Source organism: Quercus lobata, chromosome 5 (assembly GCF_001633185.2).
Source record: "Quercus lobata isolate SW786 chromosome 5, ValleyOak3.0 Primary Assembly, whole genome shotgun sequence".
Classification (NCBI taxonomy): Eukaryota; Viridiplantae; Streptophyta; class Magnoliopsida; order Fagales; family Fagaceae; genus Quercus; species Quercus lobata.
In genome coordinates, this window is record NC_044908.1 from 81620005 (window position 1) to 81646811 (window position 26807).

General features: G+C 33.1%; 1 protein-coding gene across 2 annotated transcripts; it reads left to right on the plus strand.

Annotated features, from left to right (window-relative positions):
- Positions 1-1624: 1624 nt before the first annotated feature.
- Positions 1625-16242, plus strand: LOC115992491 (serine/threonine-protein kinase dst1). Of its 2 annotated transcripts, XM_031116695.1 has the most exons (21): positions 1625-2148; positions 3582-3836; positions 4811-4935; positions 5196-5240; positions 5349-5430; positions 5521-5589; positions 5683-5853; positions 5944-6009; positions 7052-7120; positions 7240-7359; positions 7517-7587; positions 7808-7924; positions 9394-9506; positions 9655-9749; positions 9817-9858; positions 11986-12144; positions 12223-12271; positions 12360-12421; positions 15707-15768; positions 15858-15909; positions 15984-16242. In XM_031116695.1, the coding sequence occupies exons 1-21, from the start codon at positions 1990-1992 to the stop codon at positions 15987-15989; spliced, it is 1989 nt and encodes a 662-aa protein (XP_030972555.1). In that variant the 5' UTR covers positions 1625-1989; the 3' UTR covers positions 15990-16242. The 2 variants fall into 2 exon arrangements, with proteins under 2 accessions (XP_030972555.1, XP_030972554.1); XM_031116694.1 differs by having other exon boundaries at positions 15858-16242.
- Positions 16243-26807: the final 10565 nt, after the last annotated feature.

The following is a 26807-nucleotide window of genomic DNA, read 5'->3' on the forward strand; positions in this document are numbered from 1 at the left end:
AGCTTTTGTTATCCATCTCTCTATAAGAACTAAGTCTAGTTAGATTTTTTTTTTATAAAAAAAATGGCAACTTTGAACTTTGTTCTTGGTTGGATAATATGAAAATGATATGAATAGAGATAATGGGCCTATAAATAATTTGGGCTTTATTTTGTGTAAACCTGTAGGAAATTCCCAAAATTTACCAATAATTATTTTGTTTCTTTGGTATAAACTTAGACACATAGCAATTTTTTAGGTTTTCAATTAAATACAACTAAATAACTATAAGTGCCGTGGTCACTTCATAAATATAAGTGTCTGTAGGGTGTGGGGGGCAAGGGCCGGGATTCAAGTCTCTAGGAGGGAACTTCACACACATATACACTTAGATTAGGCTAGAGTATAAATTCTATCTTATAAAAAAAAAAATGATAATTTTCACAACAACAATTGTTCAATAAAAATCTCTCTCTAAATTGACATGCAACTTAACAATAAAATTTGATGCCATTTTCTCAAATTTCATCCTAAATCAAATAAATTTATAGTTTGTGGTGAAATTACAAATGATGTGAAATTTAAGATGAAAAAGTGTCATTCATCTAAAACATAGTATTGTAAACTCTTTTCAAATTACTGAAAAGAAAAGAAAACAAGAAACCAAAAAAGAGAGGAAAACAAAAAATTGACAAAGGTTTTAGCATTGTAGCTTTTAGTGGGTTCATTGGCTTCCAGTTTGACGTACAGCCATGTGACAAAGAAAATATAAAAGATGTTGCCAAATCATAAAAATTTATATACTAATATAATAGTCTCATGTCATGAATTGTGATTATGCTAATGGCTAAGTGCTTATCTTTGATTTGCAACAATCTTCTTCATTATTATTATTAATATTGTTTACCTTAAATTAAACTCTCTATATATTTTTTAAAAAACTCCACCATCAATAGTTTCCTCTAACTAAAACTCTATTACCTTGAGTGTCATAACATTCTATTTCAACTAAACATCTATTACCAAAAGTTTCAAATAATTTAAAAAAAAAATTTAATATTTATTTTAATTATTTTGATTTATATCATAATTTTATGATTTAATAATATAAGTAAAACTCTTACCTTACACATTAAAAAATTGATATATTTTTTTCCCAAAAAATCAGAGAAGAAAATTCATTATAATTAAAATTTTTCCCATTTAAAAAATATTATTATATTTTTTTTTTGAGAAAAATATTATTATAGTTTTAATTTATTTACAAATATAACTTTTAATTAAACCCTATCTTGTACCGACATAATTTTTTTTTGGAGAACCCTATCTTGCACCGACATAATACTCCCAAAGCTAAAAATAGACTAATCCATAAATGATAGATTTTAATTTTAATGACTAATTTGAGTGTATATATCTTCTAGTTATACAAAACAAGAAGAACAACAATGGCACACGTAAATTTTTAATTAATTAATCTATCCAAAAAAAGTAAGCAAATATACGTAGTCACATGCGCAGGTCACGTGGAAGTTAGTTGGGGAAAAGCCAAAATACACAATTTAGTCTTTTTTCTATTTTTAATTTTTTAATTTAGCTCCATAATAAATTTGCAAACAAAAGGAAAACTAACTAGTGGCGGGATTTCTGCTTACAAACGTTTTTCCCCTATTTTCCCTCTTTCCCCAGTTCCACCGCCGATCCGATAGCTTCGTTTCCTCTCTCTCTCTCTCTCTTTTTCCCAAAAACAAACAAAGGAAACAAAAATCACGAGAAATCTGGGGATTCGAGAAGAAAAATTAAAACGAACAAACAAACAAACCACACAAAAAAGAGAGGAACAAAAATAAAAATCTTCGTCAATCGTCATCATTGATCACTGAATAGCCACTTTTTTTCCTTTTCTTTGCTTTACCGTGACCTTATATTAATAATCACAGCCCTAAACTTTTTCTTCATTTTATTCACTGAATTCGAAATTCTCAGAGAGATTAGAGAGAGAGAGATACAATGGAGAAGAAGAAGTATCCGATTGGAGCTGAGCATTACACGCTTTACGAAGAGGTCGGTGCCGGCGTGAGCGCTTCGGTTTATCGTGCTCTCTGTACGCCTCTCAACGAGGTCGTCGCTGTCAAAATCCTCGATTTCGAACGTGACAATTGCGATCTGGTATTTCCTATTCTATATGTATATGTGTTTGATTGAAGAAAAGGAAACCGGAAGATTTGAATGTTGAGCTCTGTGAATTATAAGTGAATTTCGTGATATTGAAATAGCTAGATCCAAAAAAAGTTGTTTGATTGCTAATATTAGCTAATCTAGGCTTCGAGATTTGGTTTCGGTGTGTTTGATTTAAGGAAAATTTGAATGTGAGCTCTGTCAATTAAGTGAATTTGCATGATTGCTACTATTAGTTAATCTAAGCTTTGATGATTTGGTTTCAAAACCGGGAAATTTTGAATGTGAGCTCTGTCAATTAAGTGAATTTTAAGATATTGAAATTACTAGATCCAAAAAGTTGCTTGATTGCTCATATTAGCTAATTTAAGCTTTGTGATTTTTTTTCGGTGATATCAGAATTGTAGATGTGGTTAGAAAATATTCACGGTTATGTGTAGGAAAAAGGAAAATAGAAAATTTGAATGTGAGCTCTCTCAATTAAGTGAATTTTAAGATATTGAAATATCGAAAAATGATGCTTGATTGCTACTATTAGTTTATCTAAGCTCCGATGATTTGGTTTCAGTATGTTTGATTTAAGTATGTTTAATTTAAGCTTCCAGATTTTGTTTTGGCTGTATCAGAATTGTGGACGTGGTTAGAAAATATTGACGGTTATTTGTACGAAAAGGAAAATAGAAAATTTGATTGTGAGCTCTCTCAATTAAGTGAATGTTTAGATACTAAAATGATTAGATTCAAAAAAAGGTGCTTGATTGCTAATATTGGCTAATTTAAGCTTCGAGATTTGGTTTTGGCAATATCAAAATTGATGTGATTACAAAATATAGTCTAATTTTTGTGTAGGAGAGAGGATTGAATTTGCGCTTATGTGTGGTACTGATTTAATGGTGTTAGTGGCAATACACTAAAAATATAATAAAAATTACAAGAAATTCAGAACTAGAATGAAATCAAATAGAAACGCAAAGATAAAAATTAAAGCAAGAAAAATTTGGTTGAGGCACGAAAATCTCGTTGTCTTTAAGGAGATTCAAGCTCTCTGCAGTTAGTAAAGCTAACAAACCGATATCAATTGAAATTAAAATGTGCCAACAAATGGTATTATATGATTTATATCTGTGTTGCAACTTGGATTACATAGCTCAAATTACTCCAATATGGTCGTGCATTTGCTATATATTTTCTTAAGAATGAACTTTTTGTATAGAATTTTATGACCAAATTTTGTCCCTTAATTTCATGTAAACCTTTTTAGGATGAATGCAGTTGGCAGAATGTTTTTTAGGTTTGGTAAAGCCATTTTGTATTAGAAAATATTTGGGGATTGAAATTTGCACCATTCATACTGTCTACCCTTATTATTGTTGCTATTTGCGAAGACTTGTTTTGACATATTCTTTCGTGTGTGTTCTCCACAGAATAATGTTTCTCGTGAAGCACAAATAATGAACTTGGTTGATCATCCTAATGTCCTTAAATCACACTGCTCGTTTGTCAGTGACCATAATCTGTGGGTTGTCATGCCATTCATGGCTGGGGGATCTTGTCTTCACATACTGAAGGCTGCATATCCTGATGGTTTTGAAGAGCTAGTTATAGCCACCATTTTACGAGAAGTGTTGAAGGGTTTAGACTATCTTCATCATCATGGCCATATACATAGAGATGTAAAAGTGAGTATTGATCCTTCATCACGATTCAGTTACTTGTTTCACATATTTGGGCTAACTACTATCCATCTTTGTATAATTTTGCATGCCTAGAATTTTTATTAGGCCTCCTTGTTTGGATGCTCAACTATTGTTTCATTGTTCTGAACCTAAAATGTTTTTGCTGATATGATCTATCTTATCCATAGTTTTGTATCACTAATATCTAATATTAAGTTCCTACAAATTGTTTTTAACCAATGAGCTATAAAGCTCAATTGGTACTTCCTCCAATAATAATGGGATGGAGGGTGAGGTCGTGGGTTCAAGATCAACTAGGTGTGTGTGTAATTTACCAATCAAAAAACATAAGGTGATTTTCTTTTACTAGAATTTGCACAGTATTATAGCTTAACCCTAAATTTCTTGACATGAGCTATCAAACAATGGAGGTAAGGTTGTGCTCCTTAGTTCAATATGTTGGAGGCAAGGCAGGTTTTAACCAATTCAAACATGCCTGCTCTGACATATACTAATATGTTTGGTAGTTCTAATTTTGGATGATGCCTGATAGTGGGCTATAAATATGAATAATTTAAATTTAGACCCCTTGGATGCCAAGATTTCCAGTCATGTTAATAAAACATGTAGCTTTTCCTGCAGAATCGTTGATCCCAGCTAGCTTAGAATGCAAATAGAATGGTAACACAGTGGTATGCGACCAAACTTCTTATAGAAAGAGGATAAGGCCAAGAAGTATACTTTTGGTGAATTAAGGGATGAGGAAGTTGTGACTCTTTATGGGATTTTAAGTTCTTGTGCCCAGACAGAGATTTTGAGTTATTTGGTATTGCATGTTGCTACTTCCTTTAATTCCTGGCAGTGTGTAGTTAGTTGTTATAGAGCTCACAAGATTATTAACAATTGTTTTCAAAATTACAACATGTATATTTTGCTTCTAATTCCTTGCTCATCATCTTATATTATATTTGTCATAGGCTGGGAATATTCTCATTGATGCACGTGGTGGAATCAAGCTGGGAGATTTTGGTGTTTCTGCCTGTCTTTTTGATTCAGGTGATAGGCAACGCATGAGGAACACATTTGTTGGCACACCTTGCTGGTATTCTCTCTCTGCATATACTCATTCCTTCTAATTGTCAGTTCTGTTCTTCTTCAAAATCAAGATTAATGCCATATTAATATAACTATAGAAGTACATCATGATTGAATCAACTAACATTTTGAAACTCTAGAAAATTTTCATTTAAATTAGAAACTGAAGTGAATGTTTAAACAGCATAAGGCTCCTTGGTTTATTGCCTTATTGTTTCTTGCCATGAAATGCTCAAGGATCAAGAATTTTGAATCTTTGTTTTGCAGGATGGCACCTGAAGTTATGGAGCAACTGCATGGATATGACTTCAAGTCTGTTTAAGTGTCCATTACTTTTTTTAAAAATTCCTCCTTTTTTGACCCCACCACCACTATCCTCTTATTAGACAATTATGTTTACTCCACAATTTCTTCCTGTAGGGCCGATATCTGGTCATTTGGTATAACTGCTTTGGAACTTGCCCATGGTCATGCTCCTTTCTCAAAGTATCCTCCAATGAAGGTGCATAGACTAAAATGTGACATGCTTTTATCAGCATCTTTTTTGAAACACCCAGAAGCTCATTGAACCTACGAAGTTTACTGTTGCCAGGTACTGCTCATGACCTTGCAAAATGCACCCCCTGGCCTTGATTATGAAAGGGACAGGAAGTTTTCTAAGGTACGCTCTCAACAATATTTTTGCTCCTCCAAAAATGCCTTTTGGTTATGGTTCTGTCACTCTAAATGCTTTTTGGTCTTTCTTTATCTTCAGTCATTCAAGCAGATGATTGCTAGTTGCTTGGTAAAAGATCCTTCAAAACGGCCTTCCGCAAAGAAGTTGTTGAAGCACTCCTTCTTCAAGCAAGCTCGGTCAAATGATTATATTGCACGAACACTTTTGGAGGGCCTGCCTGCTCTTGGTGATCGCATTAAGGCATTAAAGGTTAGCTTATCATTTTCGAGGATATGACCATAATCATTCTATGTTGTTTTGATCTGTACTACCATTAGTAACGTCTTTTTCCAATCACAGAGAAAGGAGGAAGATATGCTTGCACAAAAGAAAATGCCAGATGGCCAGAAGGAGGAAATTTCACAGGTTGGAATTCTCCTCTTAAATCAAGAAGAGTAAATGCTGATATATTGCTGATACGGATGTGTGTCATAAAATTTCTTCTTGTCTTTTTATATGTGTTATGCTACATCTTTTGATATACTTAATCAATATGTGAACAATTTGATCAATTTACAGGTCCAGGAGTCATCTGACCGAGATTTAAAGAATAAGTATAATATTATTCAGTTGGGAAGATAATTAACCATGACCTGTGAAAACTATTAGGTGTGTTTTCATAGACTAGAGGAAAGCTTTACAAGAGTTGCCAAGAAAGTTGCTGCACCTTAGATAAAATAAAGGTCAAATTGCATATTTGGTCCTCAACTTTTGACCTCTGTTTCAAAATCGTCTTTGTACTCTAAAATGTTTCAAAAAAGTCTTACTGTTATTTGATAGATTGAAATGCAGACATAGCAAATGGAATACATGAAACCAATGTCACTTTGATGTGGAGCCTATGACATGGCATGAATTGTGTTCGCCATATTAAAATTTTTGTCCATCAAATAATGATAAGGATTTTTTTGAAACAAGGTTGAAAGTATAAGGACTAAAGTGACTAGGAAATAGAGATAAGTAATAGGTATGTAGACTGGATAACGTAATCTTTATCCGTGTGTAACTTATTAATTAAAAAACATTGATATCACAAAGCTTTTCTGTTTTACTGTTAATTTCTGTCAGTGTTGATGATTTGCATATTTACTCTGGGGATGAGTATCCTTTTTTATTTTTTATTTTAAATATATAATTTTATGGTTTCACTGTATTTGTATCATGATCAGTGATTTTTTACTTAGGGTATGATCTTTTGTATGCAGCCTGTATACCTAAGTCACTCCCTATGTTTTTATCATCTTTAAAATAGTCTTTACTCATCAAAAAACTGTTTGTATCATGATCAGATTGTATTAGTGTCTGTATATGGACATTCTTAGACTTCTTAGAAAGGTTTTTATTTTTTGATGTTGGTGTCATCATTATGTTGTACGAGCCTGTAATACATTCTTGTAATTTTTTGTAGAATGAATATAAACGAGGAATTAGTGGTTGGAATTTCAATCTTGAAGATGTGAAGGCCCAGGCTTCCCTGGTACTGCTGTCTATCTTTTTTTTTTTTTTTTTTTTTTTTTTTTTGGGTGATGTAATCATATGATATCTGAGGGCTCCTTAAATTTCATGATTATATGAATATGTTTCTCATTCTGTCAGATCCAGGATGTTGATGACCCTCTAACTGATTGCAACCAAGGGAGCGCAAATTCTTTGTCTGCGCTTGATGTACCTGAAAAGCAATTGCAGTTTCAAGACTCTTTTCAAGTTGCAGAGCTGGTATATAGTGAGAATCATTTACTTTAGTTGGATATAATGTTTCAGGAGGTTATATGTGTCTTAATACACTCGCCCTTGAAAAATTACCAGTTTTTTTTTTTTTGTTTGGTAAATTCTTGTAAGAGTTTCTGTGTGTTCCTGATCTAATATTTCACAGGAAGATAATGATGTGATCCAGAACCAACCAATGCTTTCTCCATTAGTTGACTCAACTATAAATGAAGTCAAGTATGTTATCTGAAATGGTGTCTGCAGCTTTTCTACCATAATATGTTACTTGCTTAGTTTCTTAATATTCAATTGTAAGAAGTGTTCTAGAAATACAATGGCATTGCTTTTCACTGGGAAGCTTTGTTGCTGTTTTAAAATTTAAATGCCATTTCCACACCTTTTGGTTATGATAATGCTTAAATTAATGTTAATTACAGTCATGTTTTTCACTTTCCAGAGTCAAATGTGAAAAATCTGATGACGACTCCAGCATTGCTAGTTCATGCCATGAACAGCACATTTCACAGAATTCTTCACCCTGTCATGATGATCTTGCTGAAAGTAAAGGAGAGAGGTTTGACTCTGAATCTACATAATAATTGGGAGTTTTGGCATGTCTGAAACGGTTGGATTCTTGTAGTTACTGATTACCATCTTATCTGTGATTTTACTAGGGAAAAGTGTAATATTGCATCTTCTCACTATTTCTGACTACCTAACCAATATGAACCTATGTGTTTTTATATTACCTTATCATAAATTCTAGTTCACACACACAACTCACCATATGCATATTGTCTTATCTAGTTCTGTGCTATTCTACTTTCTGAGTGCTGGATCATGCTGAAATTTTGATCTTTCTTCCATATTTCTTTGTACTTTTTTTTTCTTTGAATGGAAAAACAAGTAATACATCCATATTTTTTTAACCTCCTAGCTATGGAGGAATCAACTGCTAAAAGTGGAAGTCTTAACTTGACATACAATGGTAAGGAATAAAATATTTTATTTCATAAAATCTCATACATAACTTGGTATTCTTTCAATGAATTGCTAAAAGTAAGAATTGGTCTAACTTCAAAATCTATAAATCTCAAATATCCAAATCTTGTTTGGTCTGAAGTCTCAAGATTAAAATGAGTACGGTATTCAACATCGAATCCTATATATAAAAATAGCACATCTGCCTATTACTCTTCATATGGTGCTTTCTCTTGGCAATTTCACCACTCAAAGTGGTCATTAGAAGGAGAATACAATTTAATGACACGACTATGGGATTTTTATATCAACGTTCATATAGATATTGAGATCCAGACTCAGTTATTCTGAAAGCTATGAGAGAAAATTTAATAATTCTAGACTTTGTACATTTTCATTTGTAACAATTAGAAGTCAATAATTTCAGAAGTTAGTATTAGAAATGAAGTGAAACTGCCTAGTCCTCTTGATTACTTGAAATTTCCAGTCACCTGTGGCCTTTGTAGCCAACTGGTACCTTTCTCCCTCAGAGAGAGGCAGGTCTGACACTCAACCTACTCATTTAATAGAAACTGACTTCGAAAAAATCTGTGTTTCTTATTAATGATACGAAGTGTCTACTTCTTCTTTTTTATTTTTTTTTATATTTATTTTTATTTTTCTTTTTTGTCCAGCAGTTGAACAAAATATATGAATTTGTGCACTTTATACTTGTATTTACATATATTGTTCAACTAGCGGTTATGATACTTGTTAGGATATTGGTTACTTATAAAAAAAAAAAGATACTTGTTAGGATATTGGTTAAGAAATTAAATTCACTATTTCCTATTAGCTTAAGCTTTTAGGACTAGTGGTAGTTTATCAATACTTTTCTCTATTTGAGTCCGTTGACAGCTTTACTAAACAATTCCCTTGTGATGATAACATTGACTTAACTCTTTTTGTTTTCTTTTTAAGGAAAAAGAAAATGATTACAGAATTGAATTATGCAAACATAATATGTGATATTTATTACACTCTTCTTCTGAAAGTTCTCATTTCAATTTTAATGAATTTCAGTGATAAATTGCAAAATCTATCCCAGAACACTACAAATTGCTCTGCAGCGACAGTTATGCAGGCAGTAGATGATGTGCTATCTGAAGTTCCTTCTAAATCATCAAAATCATCAGGCATCTGCTAATTTTTTTTCTTGATTTATATTTCATGCGGAAACAATTTTTTTTTGGTTTTGGTTTTGATGCAATTGATTTTTGATTTCTCTAATTTTCTTGGATGGTAATATCTGCCCCTTTTTCAATTAGCCAAATTATTGTGCAGCAAACAGTGATGAGTTTGATGAGAAAGCAAAGGCACCTGTTGTTCAGCAGAGAGGACGTTTCAAAGTTACCTCCGAAAATGTTGACTTAGAAAAGGTGATTTTGTTAATTGTAGTTTTGATTTACCTTTCTTGTGAAGGCTAATTTTCCCCCTTTCTTTCAGGTGGCCCCGAGTCCCATACTGCAAAAGAGTCACAGTATGCAGGTGAGGTTGGGTTAATTATGCCAAAGTACATTTAGGTTTCTCCTCTCTCTCTCTCTCTCTCTCTCCACAAGACCAAAGCCTATGACCTACTCTTACACCATCCCACACTTTTACCACTTGAGGTAAAACCCTGGGGCTTTATTTGCTTGTCTATATTATGGTTCTGGTGTGTTGCTTGAATAACTATCTATCCGAACATTAAAATAGGTAAAAGTTAATTTCTATTCATAAAGTGGACAAATAACTCTCTCTCTCTCTTATGAATTTATATTGGTTAATGAGATTGCGTGACTTTTAATTTCTAAAAAAGTTATTGTTTTACATATATCTATATTGATAAGTAAGAGAATAATTTATTAGGTAGAAGGTATGCTCAAATGTGAGCGCCCTTAAAGAATTTCAAATGGACACTCATTAGGTCCAAAAATCAATGAGGGAACTACATGAGCACACACCCCCCCCCCCCCCCCCCCCCAAAATTGAAGTGCAATTGTTCAAACAGATATCTCCAAAAACTATTCTTAATATCTTGCTCAATGATTTCTCTCTCTCCATATGGTTCACATAATGCAATGCGGAGTAGCTTGCCACACAAAGGTACCGAAATATTCTGTTCTAATAGCTAAGTCAAAACTGTCCCCAAAGTGTAATTCAAAATATTGGTGCATAGGGTGTGGATGCAAAACCTTCCTAAAGAAATATAAGATAAATGATCCTGTCTCTTGCAAGATGCTTGTTCTGGCCATACTTATCTGCATTCTTCTGCTATTTCTAGACACACAACTTAGCTATGGCATCTACAATTTTTTTTTCCAGTTCAAGATACCTACTTTGCTTACCCTGCGTTGTCTTATTTTTACTTTGAAATTCATCACTTGGTTTCGAAGGAGATCCTCCTAATTTGCTTGCAGGCTTGTAGCTTTAAGAACAAGCAGTGGCTCCTCTTATCTGAAATTAGTTAGAGCACTTTACATTGATATCCTTTGAGATCTTTCCCCTTCCTCTGTTCTGCAATCACTATCGCTTCATCTTACTTCTCTAAACACTTAAGCTCCGGCTACCAAGTGATTGAATAAATTTCATATCTATTTTTATTTTTGGGGATAAGATAACATTCTTTATTGAATTAAAAGAGTGTGTGGGCCAACTACTCAGAATGTATCCTATGGGTACCTCAACATCAATCACTAAAAGTACAATGATCAATCAAACCTAACATGGATAATAATGCCAACATACAGTTAAAAAAAAAAAAAAAAATCTGAAAAACAACATTTTCAGGTCTAAAACAGTCTGCTTGCATCCCTTAAAATTTCTAGCATTTCTCTCCTGCCAAAGGCACCACATTATACAATAGGAATCACCTCCCAAATTTCTATACTCCCCTGTAAACCAAAACACCCTTGCCAACAGGTTTTTGAGTTTCTTCTCTTAGTAACTTGCATATATTGCGATCTCTTTTTCGGGATTTATTGGAATGTTGGTGGTGATTAATCAATATTTTTGTCTTAAAATGTGACCCAGAACAGCATTTTCCCATATCTTCTGTATCATCTTTATACATCCTGTTTTACAATTCAACTATCCAGGAAGTTTTGATGGTTACCTTGTTTGAAAGGGCATAGATGTTAAGTTGGAGGCTCAACATTAGAAAATCAGGTCTTGAAGTATGGCATACATAATTTTCATGCCAATTCTGGACTTGCACTGTTATGTCTAAGGCTTGAACTGCAGGTGTAGCTAATAAGTCATATTTTATCAAAAATAGATGCACTGGTTTAGGGAGTTTCAAATTTATTAAGGCTAGTTTTATTTTCAAATTATGCTAGATTTTTCTTGGACTCTATAGGCTTTACATCTTGACAGGTTTCCTTTGGTAAATTTTAAGGTCTGTGGCTGTTGCAAAGCATGTTGTAACTGTTGCAATGGGCATTAGAGGATTATTATTTTTATTTCAGACCGGATAAGAAATTCATTGGATGTGAAAGAAGAGTGTTAAGCATGGGAAATTGACCATGGAGACTATATTTCTTTTAAATTGTTAAACTACTAGTTTGCACATTATATACCCTGAAGATATGTTTCTATCATATTTTACTAAATCTTTTGTTGCATTGGGCTATGTAGGTGATTACCCCACATCCTGCAATTCCTCTACCATCAACTCTACCGTCACCTCTACCATCACCTCTACCATCTCCTTGTGATGCTTCGTCATTAAATCTTTCTGGCTATTATCTTTTTCCAGCATTGAATACTGTTTTGCAGACAAATATTGTTCAAAGGGTATGATTAGCCATGTAGTTTTACTTTATATTCTAATTAGGATTGAAGTTTATTTATTTGTCATATTGTTTTCTACAGGAAAGTATTTTAAGTTTAATGAAGCAAGTTGCTGGAGGTGACACTACAGGTTTTGGCAATAAATGACCCTTCCATTTTAGCATTTGAAATTTCATTCAAATTGGTTGATTCTAATGTCATTCCTTCCTACACTGCAGCCAACCGTGCAGTCGATAGAGGAGGCATGCCTGCACAAATTGCTGCAATGGAGAAATCTTTGGTATGTAATATAGGGTTCATGTGTGCTTTGCGTTCCATACAAATCATCATGAAACTCCCAAAATTTGCATGCACTCTGTACCAAATCTTCTAACATATTAAAACTTGCAAGTATGGTGCTTAAGAGCACTTCAGTTAAAAAAATACTGGTGTACATATACTGCAATCACCTTAGTTAAGAGTGTAGATAGTCAGGCTTAAGAGCTACATAATCAAAGTTTTAATTTTTTAATTATTAAAATAATTTTATTAAATGGAGGAAATAGATCAAGTACATAATATGTGTAATGATCTACTGCTAAAGAATTACAAATTCAGATCAGAAGATCTATAAACTCTTGAAAGAAGTCAAAGGGATGCTGCCTCAGACAGTCATCCACTCGTTTAGAGACCTCAGCATTAATTGATTGATTATTTAATTAGGCTGTTCAACAATGTAACAAATTCTTGTATTGCTCTCCTTCCAAGTTCAACACCATAAAAAATTCTTCTATTTCTCTCCTGCCAAATGGTCCATAACACACACATAATGAGGTAGCCTTCATATCTTCGAATTCCTATGACCATTGCACTTTCCTTGCCAACATTCCAGCAACCAAATTACTGTCCTTAGCATGACCCAAGAAATCCGAAAGAGAGTAAATACAAAATGCCAAGTCTGATGCAAAGGAGAAATGTAAAATAAGGTGATCAACAAACTCTTTGTTGCTCTTCCACATGCAACACCAGTCAATAATCATAAGAGATCCTTTCTAAATATTATCCAAAATTTTATTAAATGCTGCTTTCCAAATGAAGAAAGCGATCTTATGAGATACCTTTACACTTCAAATACTCTTCCATGGATTTTGAGCTCTTCTAGATCCTTTGAGACCTCATAGAAAGAATGAACCTCAAACGTTCCAATTTTAGTTAATCTTCATGAAAGCTGGTCTTCGGGTTGCCGTTGATGTATGTGAGAGTACAAGTCAAAGAAACTATCCACAGCTTCCAACTCCCAATCATGGAGAGCGGCAAAATTGAGGATTCCATGTACGTCTTCCACCTGAGTACAAAGCAGCAGAAGCATAGCGTCCTTATTTACTGCCAATGTAAACCACTCAGAACATGTCCTAATACAAGAGTCACCGTGCCAAAGGTCATGCTAATACCTGACCCTAGAGCTAACCCCAATAGTAAATTTAAGAAAACTGCAAAAGACATCCCACCCTTTTTTGATGTTGTTCCTTAAGCTTACCCCATGTGATCTCCTAGATATCTTCGTTGTCCAGCACCTCATGTTTCTCCATATTTCATACAAATAAAAATTTCTCCGTAAATGTTCCCTTTCATTTGCAAACATCCATAGCCACTTGCCTAGAAAGCCTAGTTCAAAAACCGTTTTCTGCCAAAACAAATAGAGTGTAAAAATATAAAGGCCTGGTTCTTGTTACGTACGATTATGCTCTTGAGTTGATTTCTGTAGTGTTTAATGGTGAGGAAAAATTTTCCATGCTTGTGTTAAAATTGCCATTATTTAATGACAGCCAAAGTTTAATTTGGTGGCAAAATTTCTTTCCAGATTCCTGAGTTGCAACTTACAGACTTTCAAACAAAAAAAAGGTTCAAACTAGTGTGTAGGAGCATCACATGGGAACATGCTTCAAGTAAAAAAACATTGAAATTAGATTAGCCAAAAGTAAAAAATAGAAGATGCAATTTAGTTTTTTTTTTTTTTGGGCAGGCCGGCAAGTGTAGTATTTAGTCAAATATATTATATTCATGTGATCTTTCAAAAGTTTGATAAAAAAGAAGCAACTGAATATGATGACAAACAAATGAATAAAAACTGATTGAATTAAGGTGAAGAATCTTGGTAGAATTCATTCCAATGTAGCTAAGAATGATTTTGTAACATTGCAACCTACTATAGATCCTGTTGCAACAGCTTATAAACTGGAAAAAAGGATATGAATAAAAACTAAAATTTAGTTTGAAAACCTACTTCACATCCATGATGGATAAGAATCACCTTTACTTAAAAGGCCTTGTTGAAAAGAATTGATATATATACATATGTGTGTGTGCATGCGCTCGCGCGCGTGTGCACTTGTTGCCATTAGGGTTATCCTAGAGATTATACATTCAAAGATCAGTGAAACTCAAGAAAATGGAGAAATGGTTACTCACACTTGCAGCACTCAATCATAGAATGATTGTTGAAAATGGATTTTAGGACATTCATAGGAAGATCCACACAATTGAACGTCCAGTTATTCTGTTTTATCCATATATCCCACATAATGCAGTGCCATATAACATTACAAATATCTCTACTTTTATGGCATATAAACATTCCTATCCAACATCCAAAAACTTAAAAAACCTTCCCCAACCATAATCCAATGAACTCCAAAACAACTAAAAATGCTATCCACCACAACTGTTTTGCAGTTGTGCAATGTAGCAACAAGTGATCCTCTATTTTTCCACATGATTTACACATAACACCAATTCACTAGAGTGATCTCTCTTTTGGTGAGACCCTATGCACCTGTCCAAATGGAAAAAAACAACTTTCCCAGGAACTTCAGTAGTTGAAATACTCTTCCAAAGAGATTGGAAACCAATAAACCCAAGCAAAGTATGAAGAGATGTCCTTAGCATCCAACCTGTTATATCTTCTCAGCATTGTATAAAGAGACCCTTTCCAAATGATTAATAGTTTAATACCCTCTTCGCATTCCATACATGAAACTTCCTTGATACTTAGAACTTTGGACTATAGTTTGTAGCCCCTAAAACCCCTCAATAGGTTTCCGCCTGTAAACCCCTTCATAAACATAATAATATCTAACCCTTATGGCCTTATGTTCAATATAAACTAACCATCCTTGTCATAAAGCCTCAATCAAAATTTTTTTCCCACCTATATTGATTCTTATCTTTTAATTTAAGTGCCATCTTAAATCAGGGGCACTGCTGCCCTTACGTAAACCTGAATCATTTTATTCCCAGCCAGATGCTGTGTGTTTAAGATGTGTTTGGTTTAACCACCCTGATCATGCCTGTGTCTCATATTCAGCCCTTGGTATACATGACCGACCTCTATATACTCCGTAATATTCTTATGCAAATGCAATCAGTTTGCTTCCAGAATCTATTTGTATAATTAGATCGTGTTTTGATTTTGGTGATACAGCTGTTTAATTTGTAATTTGGAGCCTAGCACTGATGCTTTACTTTAATGGCTCGACCTAGTTTTGCTATGTTACTTCAGCTGAAGAGTGTTCATGTCTGATTGCAGCTTGAAGCATCCCATGATAGGGAAAAAGAGTTACTTCAAGAAATAACTGAGTTGCAGTGGAGGTAATTAGATTGATATACCACATGAAAAATCGGTAAATTAATTATCCTCAAATGCTAACATTATTTGAATTGTTGTTTGTTATATGTAGGCTCATATGTGCCCAAGATGAGCTTCAAAAAATAAAAACAGAAAATGCTCAGGTTAAAATGTGATATACTTTTATCACATGCCTTGTTTGGGTTGTAAAGATAGAATTCTAACATATCAGTTTCAGGTATGATTCCACTAACCAACCTGTGCTCGGGTGGATCTTGAACAAATTCTTCGAACTCCAGAATAAAAACTTAGTCTTAAAAGAAAAGGGGGAAAAAAAAGATACATTTACCAGTAGTTATATCATTTACTACTACAGGTTTATATTATATGTATTATAGGTTTGTTTTCTTGTAGTAGGTGATGAGAAACAAATTATTAAGAGTTCTCCAACTAGTGCAGATTCATTATTGATATAATCTTTGTACATGGTTTTAGTATCTTTTTTTTTTTTAATGTTCTGCTTTTAAGTTGTAAATATGAAGGACCTCTAAGTGAGTCACATTCTTTAACTCTCGAATTTGGTTTTCTTGCTCATTTATTAAATTTTGTTTAGCCTTATCTTTCCTAAACCCCCGAATTCTTGGCAGCTTCGTTTTTTCATGTAAAGATCAAGAAAATAGTGTAGACAAATTTCAAAATATAGATCATTTCTATCATTCTCCATGCGTAAGTGATAAATTCCACAAACTAAAACTTCCAAGTACATTCTGTTCTCACTATGTGACATATCATCTCATAGCCAAAAAGGCAGGATTTTATTTTTACTGTTCAAGATTGTTGAAAAAAAAAAATTCATTTGATTAGAGTGTCTTGGGTATTATGTGTCCTAAATTATTGGAGACATCTTGAAGTTGGGTTAGTTGTTGTGGGGCAACTAATTATCCACATTCCTAAGGTAACTGTGCACTCTAATGATGTAGTTTGCCACATTAGGAAAAATGTGCTCGAGACTTGCAATATAAATAGATATCCATTTAGGTCATCACACTTCAATAATAAATAGTAGAAGTATCATCTCCATAGCAATGTCTACAAACAATGTTAGTAGTGAAACCGGTTCAGGCTATGGGCTTGGGTCTGGTAGTGGTTCGGGCTATGGGGTACAATCAGTGGTTAGTTCTGCTGTGACCAATGTTGAATCTGTTGTTGAAACGGTTGTAGATACAGTTACTGGGTCAGAATCAGGTGGCAGCACAACTGGTTCAGTGTCTGATTCTGGTTATGGACAAGGTTCTGGTTATGGATCTACTCCAGTGTCAAGTGCGGATTCTAGTACCACCTCAAAGACCACTTAATCAGCTAATTGTACTTTGGTGTCTTCTAAAAAAAAGGTGTACTTTGGTGCAGCATACTTGTTAATAGCTTTAAGTCAAGAGAATGCTGGCTAAATTGTTGTTTGGGGCTTGAGTGTTGTATGAAACGTGTTCTAGATAAGCAGTTCCTGTGTTATGAGTCTTATGGCATAAAAATCTAAAAAAAAAATGATATTGTTCTAAATAACTAGGCTATATAAGATTGGAAGTGTTTCCAACTGGTGCATATGTTGCTTAGTGTAGCAAAATCAGTCCTAGCTTGACAGAATGAGGGTTATTGGCTGAAGAGATTTATCTCCATGGTATTTTATGGCTTTCAATTAAAATTCAAGAGTTACGATATCAAATGTGAAAAATAATATCATTCGTCAAATTAGCCAATTTGAGCAATTGCTATATGGTTTTATTTGAGTTTCTTCTACTTGAGCATGTGATCTCCGTGATCATGAGGTCCTGCTTCTTCTTCATTCTTCTTTTTATTTATTTATTTTAATTATGTCTGATCTGGTTTGATTTACAATTGCACCTGCAAACAGTCTCTCATGATCATGTCCTCAATTCCAAGCACTAATATATATCACTTCAGGACAAAAGATATAGAAGTACTTGCCTTCTTTTAGTAAAGTGAGCTTTTGTCCTCCCTTACCTTGTAACTCAAGTACCCTGCTTTTGATTTCCGAGTACTGCCATCATTGGCTTAAGATGTGGTTCCACAACTTTGAATTTTAGTTCACAAATCCATTAAATTCTTGAATTGTTCATTGGATGGTAATATTTGAAAGGAGAGATTTGGATTTTAATTTTAATTTTAAATTTAAATGACTTCAATAATACATGAGAGGATTTATTGTTTCTTAAATCGATGAAATTTAGAGACGGATTTCAGTTTTATTAATATGTGGATGTGAAATGATTAGATGTAAAAAACTATTCAAATCCATAACATTGCAAGTGTTTTTGTTTGATCAAAATCTCTAATTCTTAAACCATCTTGACTCGTTAATTTATGGTGGTGTTATTAACAATTTATACTAGCAATTGTTCTTCAAATCTAAGCTTGATCTAAAATTTATCAACTCATGCATGAAGTTGTTTAGGCACATCTCGAGAAATTCTTTATGTTCCTGAGTGAACATTTGGTAATTTGTAAAAACAGGAATGGAGTCCTAGTCGTAGTGCAATGTACTAAAATTCGGACTAGACTGGACAGTTCGATCGGTTTGAACTTGAATGATTGACTATTGAGCTTAGCTAATCCTATAAGTATAAATTCTCAACACCATACAATTTGGTTTGTGGGTTGATTGTCTTCCACTTCTAAACAATTCTAGTCCATCAAGCTTAACATCCCATACTGTAATGGGAAGGAGACACAAGCATTGGCTGCAGTTCATGCTGTGCGTTTTGCCATTGGGTTGGGTCTTGAAAGTGTTGTTTTTTGCTGGGTCCAATAGAGTTTAAGTCTCAGCATTCAATTCTTCATTGGTGTGCTTTGTGAGTAATGGTCATTTGTTAGATGGAAGCAAAGTAGCTAGCCCGGTCTTGTATAGATTTTAATTTTGAATGTTCAGCTGCTAAATGTATCAAACTTGCATACAACAAAGCAATGATTGCTTTATCTTGTACATCAGAATGTGTTTGGATGGAAGAAATTTCTCCACCCTTAATCAGCTAGTGGCTGAGGATATGATCAATGTGTAATTTCAACAATATATAAATAACTTTCTATCTTACCTATCAAAAAATAAATAAATAAATAAATAACTTTCTATCTTTGAAAGAAATATATAAAAATAAAAAGTTTCAATTATATTTAGGACTAGTTTAAGGTTAGTGTGTTGTAAGGTTTTAGTAAAAAACTTATAGAATATGAGTTTCAACTAGTTCAACTGATAATGTCTCTGATGGTTGAATAAAAGATCTGGAATTTAGTCCCTGCCTACACCAAAAATTGATTGGTGTCTTAATCTGATGATAAAGAGCTATCATCAGGAGCGGACGCCATAAGTTGAAATTCTCTCTCTCAAAAAAAAAAAAAAAAAAACTTATAGAATATATACTTTTATTGAGAAATAATAACTGAATGAATGATTATTACATAATTTATGTACAGGATATCTCGTAATTAAGACTTCTACAACTCCTTGTATGAAGAAGCCCTAAATTTAAACATTTACATTATTTGAAACAAATTTTTTTTTTTTTTTAAAATGGAGCCAGAGTTAAGTAGATTGAGACTCACATGTCAATTAGAATTGCATTGGAAGAGGCAGAGGAACTCAGGTAGATTTCACCCCATGAAGAAAAATGAAGTATAAATAAACCTGGAGGAATTCTATTAATTAAATGTAGAATTTTGATTTGTGATTAAGTTAAAATTTTTAATTAACTGTAGAATTATAAACAAGAGGAGGGTACTGAATGCTGATAGACGGCGTAAGAAAAAACCTAGTAAATATAGTTATCATGGATCTAAAATTGCATCAAACACCTTAAAATTAATTCATCTGCTAAGTTAATGACCAAGTGACTTGTATCATATCACAAACCCGTTGTCCATGTAATTGAATTAGATAATTAAGTGTGATTTGAGGCTGATAAACGTTAAACGTTACATGTTATATATATGTCGATTAGATAGGGTATGCATTTAACATAATCACAGTTTTTATAATTTAACTTTTAATATACAATATATGATTGTCGAAGAGACCACTTAGCAAGGCAACTGATCCGTATTTTTATGTTTTTCAACATGCAAAAGTAATCCGCTATTATGCTATTTTTCGATCCCAAAAGAAAAAAAAAAAAAATCACTTTTATATACCATTTTCGTATAGACCAGGTTAGCATAGCAACCGATCCATACTTCCATGTCTTTTTCAACATGCAAAAGAATAATATGTTTTTATGCAATCTCTCTATCCAAAAAATGCACCATTTTCGAATAGACCTGAGCAAGCTTAGGTAAGTGATCTGTACTCTTATGTCTTTCTCACATCCAAGGAAGTAATATGCTTTTATGCAATCTCTCTATCCATTTTTTTTTCACTTATATGTATCATTTTTGCATATAGACCATGGAGCAAGGTAAGTATCTATACTTTCATGTCTTTTTCAACATACAAGGAAGTAATATGCTTTTATGCAATCTCTCTATCCAATTTTTTATTTTTATTTTTTCACTTTTATGTATCATTTTCGCATAGACCATGGAGTAAAGTAAGTATTCATACTTTTTTTTTTTTTTGAGAAACCGACCCCAAAACCAGGGGAAGGGAGAAGCTATTCATTAATAATTTCTGCTAAATAGTCAGCAATAGAAAATACAGGGATTTCCTCAATCCAAGTACAGAGAGGATGAAAATTACAAGTTTTCAACATGCAAAGAAGTAATATGCTTTTATGCAATCTCTCTATCCATTCTTTTTTACAAAAATTTCACTTTTATGTATCATTTTTGCATGGACCATGGAGCAAGGTCAGTATCCATACTTTTATGTCTTTTTCAAAGTGCAAGGAAGTAATATGCTTTTATGCAATCTCTCTATCCAATTTTTTTTTTTTTTCCACTTTTGTGTATCATTTTTGCATAGACCATGGAGCAAGGTCAGTATCCATACTTTTATGTCTTTTTCAACATGCAAGGAAGTAACATGCTATTATGCAATCTCTCTATCCATTTTTTTTTTTTCACTTTTATGTATCATTTTTGCATAGACCATGGAGCAAGGTCAGTATCCGTGCTTTTATGTCTTTTTTAACATGCAAGGAAGTAACATGCTTTTATGCAATTCCTCTATCTCTTCTTTTTTTTTTTTTTTTTTTTTTTTTTTTTTTTTTTTTTTTTTTTTTTTTTTTTTTTTTTTTCACTTTTATGTCTCATTTTGCATAGACCATGGAGTAAGGTAAGTATCCGTTTATTTCTTTTTCAACATGCAAGGAAGTAATATGCTTTTATGCAATCTCTCTATCCCTTTTTTTTTTTTTTTTTTTTTTTTTTTTTTTTTTTTTTTTTTCACTTTTATGTATCATTTTCGCATAGAACATTAAAACAAGATAAGTTTCTGTACTTTTATGTGTGTCTCAACATGCAAAGAAGTAATATGCTCGAATGCTTGTTATGTTTTTTAAATGAATAGTTCTTTTGAATAAATTATAAATCGAGGCATTAAGCAATCCAAATGATGCACACTTCACCCTCGTCCAAAATTCTCTCATCCTAGGCTTGCATCAAGACGAATTAGAGGCTGAAGGATGCTGCTAGCGGGTATGTTAACAAAAATTAGACATTACATTGGCTAATATGTTCCATACCAAATTAGAATTAGGTACGTTATTTAGTTTATTAGGTGTTGTGCTTTAAGTTTTTTAATTAAATTCAAATATATGACTGCATTGACCAATAAAATAAAAATAGCATTGACCAATAAAATAAATTTCACCATATTAATAATTTATTGAAGTTTATGTACATGCTTGTATAAATTCATAGATATAATATAATTTTTTTCAGTATATGTACATGTTTGTATAAATTCATATATATATATATATATATATAACAAATTTTTGGATGAACGTAAGTGAAATTTTTTGCAGATTAACAAAGATAATATAATAGTTAGTTCAGCAAGTTCAAACAAACAAGTAGTACATTAGACTGTAAACTAGCACTAACAACATGACAAATTACCTAGATATAAATTGCAAATTGATGGAATAAAGTGAATAGGATAGATACATATAAATACAAATTGTTATAAAATCTATGTTTTATTCCTTTGATTTCATTTTAATTTTGGTTAAAATAACGTTTTAATTTTGTGATGAGTTTTGATTATCATGATTGTGTCCTTATTTCTTAAGAGATGTGAAATTTGAATAATAAATTTGAAACTTATAAAGTTTAGTTATATATATTAAGAAAATATAACAAACTATAATACAAGATAGAAATTAAAATAACATGAATCACCTTAAAAAAAATTAATAAAAAAGAATAATATATTTGTAGAAATAAAATGATAAAAAACATTATTGTAGAAGTCTTAAAAAAAAAAAAAAAGGGGAGACAATACTTGAAAAAAAATATATTATTACTTTTATTTTTTATATATATTACACCTCGTTACAAATATTAATATATTTCCTACTGCTTGGGGTTGCAACCAATGGAGTTAATTCTGTACAGGACCGAAACAGAAAAAACTTAAGTTTTAGATCTGAAACTAGCAGTGACTTACTGGCTTGTTGTGCTCATGCCACCGCCTCTATCATCAGAACGTTTCCGCCATGTTTCCCAGACCAGATGCCCTTTCTTCTTCTTTTTCTTCAGCCCATTTTGCAGATCTGTTCCTCCACTTTTTCTTCTTTCTTCGTTCACCCACTGCCTCTTATTTCATAGTATTTCTTATGTTTCTTTTTCAATTTTCTTCTTCAGTTTCTTTCTGTCATTTAGCTTTTTCGTTTTATGCGCTTCAACCACAACCACACACGTAATGACGTGAAGGTCATTCCAATTTCAAGCATTCTTTTTTTTTTTTTTTTTTTTTTTTTTTTTTTTTTTTTTTTTTTTTTTTTTTTTTTTTTTTTTTTTCATTTTACTTTTTTTACTTTTTCATTTATGTTTTTTTTTTTAACATGTCACATGCCACTTTTAAAAAAGAAAACAACTGACCTTTATCTAAATATATATGTCTATTATATATTTTATTAATGAACTTATACTTTGGTTAGAGATTAGGATATTAAAAGACATGGGCTTATAATCTTAAATCCTCACTAAATTCAAAAAAAGAGAGGACAAGTTCGGTTATTTCCAGTAACTTTTATAATTTTTGTGCAGCACACATTTTCTATAGAAGTTCATATGTATTTTCGGGGTTGCTATTTGCAAATATCCAGACTTTGTTGTATCTCGAGACCAATTTCCTGTAACCCTTAACAAATTCTTTGTAGTGGGGGCCGCAGTTTTAACATAAAAGACAGTGACGATGTGTCTCAAAACCTTTCAATTTTGTTCTTCCCTCTCCCACTATACCCAACAACAAGATATCTTTTTAAGCCTAGAAAATATCAAAGTTAAATACATCACAGTTTTTATTTTATTTTTTAAATTTAGAGAGATTTAATCAATAATGTTTACTTTTAATAATAACTATTTAATATCAAACCAATTTACTAATTAATTTTTGATGTAAAAAAAAATTTAATTTTAAATTTTTTATTCAAATATCAAAAACTTTACCGATTAAATCCACTAATATACATCCATCGTATATACTTGTATAGAAAGGGAGGGGAATGGCCGGCCAAGAGAGAGAGAGATATTTATGATTGTGTTGGTGGGTCCCGTGTGGATCTAAAAATCTGACCCTTTCTTATTTTTATTATTAATTTTTTTTTTTTATTTACTTAAATGGGCTGAGGCATTACAAGCATAGTTATATATACTTGGATTAGATAAGCTCATTTCAGTAAAATTTCTGTATTTTTTTCCATATGTGATTACCTTGTTGAGGCATATGCTAATCTTGCCAACATATAATAATTTGCTTTCATTTAAATCCTGGTGAAGTTTTTAACAGTTGGGTTTTCCTGGAGACGCGAAGGCTTACGCCATTGTTTCCGGAGCACGTGCAGAAATTATGGACTGATTGGGAGCTACGAGTGTTGGTTCTTGTTAGTCTCACCTTGCAACTATCCCTTCTTCACTTTGGCAGTCGCAGAAGATATATATAGTGTTAAAACTTGGTTAAGGGTCTTTCTCTGGCTTGCGTACCTAGGTGCTGATTCAGTGGCAACTGTTGCACTAGGTGTCATCTCCAATAATAAAAGAAACCGAAATTCTTGCGATTGCAATGATTCCCTAGTACAGAACGAGCTCATGGCATTCTGGGCACCGTTTCTGTTGTTGCACCTTGGCGGCCAGGATACAATTACAGCTTACGCAGTACAAGACAATGAATTGTGGTTAAGGCATTTGCTTGGACTAGTTGTTCAATCAGGAGTGGCACTCTACATCCTTCTCTTGTCTTGGAAGGTCAGTTGGCTGTCATTTTTAACTATCCCAATGTTTCTTGCTGGATTTATCAAGTATGCCGAAAGGACATTGGTCTTGAAATCAGCAAATAATCCACTGTCTACGATGGATTTAGCAGCGCCCTTTAGTTCTCTCCTATACCTGTTTGATTCCAGAGATCCGTCCATGTATTCATGGGATGAATCCGATACTGAAGCCAAAATAAGGGATGCATTTCTATTGTTTCGGGTTTTTAGTTCTCTCTTTTTAAATCAGAAGGTCTACACCTTTATTAGTCATTTTGGATATTACTCCAATTTTCCTAATTCTCAAACCGCTTGGAAGACGATTGAGGATGAACTCGGATATGCTTATGATGTTTACTACACCAAGGCTCCTTTGTTTTTCACAGCTTGGGGTTTCCTCTTCCGTCTCTTCTCTTTTACTTCCATCGTTTTTGTGTTTGTGCTTTTCCTTATAAAAGAAAGGCACAAACACCCTCAGATAGATTTGATTATTACTTATTTATTGTTGGTTGGAGCTGTTCTTATAGAGATATATGCTGTCATTTTACTGTGTGCCTCCGATTGGCCTCTGAGCGTCTTCGATTGGCCACGGTCTAGAAATGGATGGTTAATAAAACATATTACTCATATAAGAAATGGTTGTGCAAAATTGACTAGCAAACAAAGGTGGTCTAATTCATTGGGTCAACTCAATCTGCTTGGCTTGTGCCTCAAAGATAAGTCTCTTCAGGATGGCCATGGAACCCCAAAACTCTTTGCTAACTTGAGAAAGTGGGCCTTAAATCAAATGTTGCCAAGACTAAATAGAGAACTAGAGATGCTCTTCTATAGGACCAATAAGCAGGTCTCTGCTGAGTTGAAAGACTTGGTGTTCAACACGTTCTGGAAAAAACTACGTTCCAACAGCAATGGGTTTTCCGAAGAGTACGACAAATACATAGCAAATGGAACTGTAAATGTGGAAACTTTTCAAAGCATTATCATCTGGCACATTGCCACAGATCTCTGCTTTTACAAAGATAGTGATGGGAACGAGCCTAATTTAAGTCGGGACGTGAGCAAGGATGTTTCAGATTACATAATGTATATTCTTGCGATGTGTCCTCTTGCATTCTCAACAAGAGATGCAAAACTCGGTTTTGAAATCACTTGTCGAAGTGTTAAGAACTTTTTTCATAGGACAGAGCTCTCCAGACTGCCTAAAGACCAAGTTTGTGAAAAAATGATATCAGAATATACAGCTTATGACTTTGGGGATCGAAAGTTGTTGCACGGTGACGAACAAGAGTTGCGGTTTTTGCCGAATGACTGTCTGTTACGTTTAGCAGTTCAACTAGCAATAAAGCTAAATCAGGAGGATGGAAAGTGGGAGGTATTGAGTAAGTTTTGGGTAGAAAACCTAGCTTATGTTGCAACTCTTTGTCAAGGAAATTATCATGCTCAACTACTCAGAAAAGGTGGGGAATTTCTTACGCACGTCTGGCTTTTGATAGAACAATTCAACCTCAAAGAAAGTTTTCAAAAGTCACGTACAAGACCAAAAGAGGAAGAAGCAAATCCTAGTCCTGGGTCAGGGTCAGGTGGCAGAGCAACTGGCTCAGTGTCTGAATCTGGTTATGGACAGGGTTCTGGTAATGGATCTGCTGCAGTGTCAGGTGCGAATGCTAGCTAGTACCACCTCAAAGACCAATGAAGTGGACTTTAAAGGTGTACTTTGGTTCCAGCATTCTCCTTACTAAATAAATTAGTGTATTAATTCATATCTTTAAGTCAAGCCAATGCTGGCTAAACTGTGGTTTGGGGCTAGAGCGTATGTTGTTCTAGATAAGCAGTTCTGTGTTTTGAGTCTTATGACATAAAAATCTAAATAAAATATGATATTGCTTTAAATAACTAGGTTAAATAAGATGGGAAGTGTTTCCAACATATATATGTGTTGCTTAGTGTTGCAAAATTATTACTAACCTGACAGTGTGAGGGTTATTGGCTGAAGAGGTTTTTCTCCATGGTATTTTATGGCTTTCCATTAAAATTCAAGTTAAGACTTATGATATCAAATGTGAAACGTAATATCATATGCTTCCAATTGACCAATTTGAGCATTTGCTATATATGGTTTTAATTAAGTTTCTTCTACTTGAGCAGGGGATCTCTGTGATCATGAGGTCCTGCTATTATTTTATTTATTTATTTATATTGATGTCTGATCTTGTTCAATTTATAATTGCATCTGCAAACAGTTTCTCACGATCAAGTCCCCAAGTTTGGACACTAATTTCACCTTAGGACAAAAGATGTAAAAGTACTTACCTTCTTTTAGTAAAGTGGGGTTTTGTCCTCCCTTGCTTTCTAACTCAATTACTCTGCTTTTGATTTCCATGTACCTTGCAAGATGCCACCATTTGCTAAGATGTGGCTCCACAGCTTTGAACTTTAGTTTACAAATCCATCAATTTCTTTAACGGTTCATTTGGATAGATATATTTAAAATGAGAGATTTGAATTTTACTTTTAAATTTAAATAACTTCAATAATATTTGAGACTATGTGTACATGATCAAATTTAGAGATGGATTTCATTTTATTAATACGTGGATTTAAAATGATTTGATCTAAAATACTATTCAAATCTATAACAT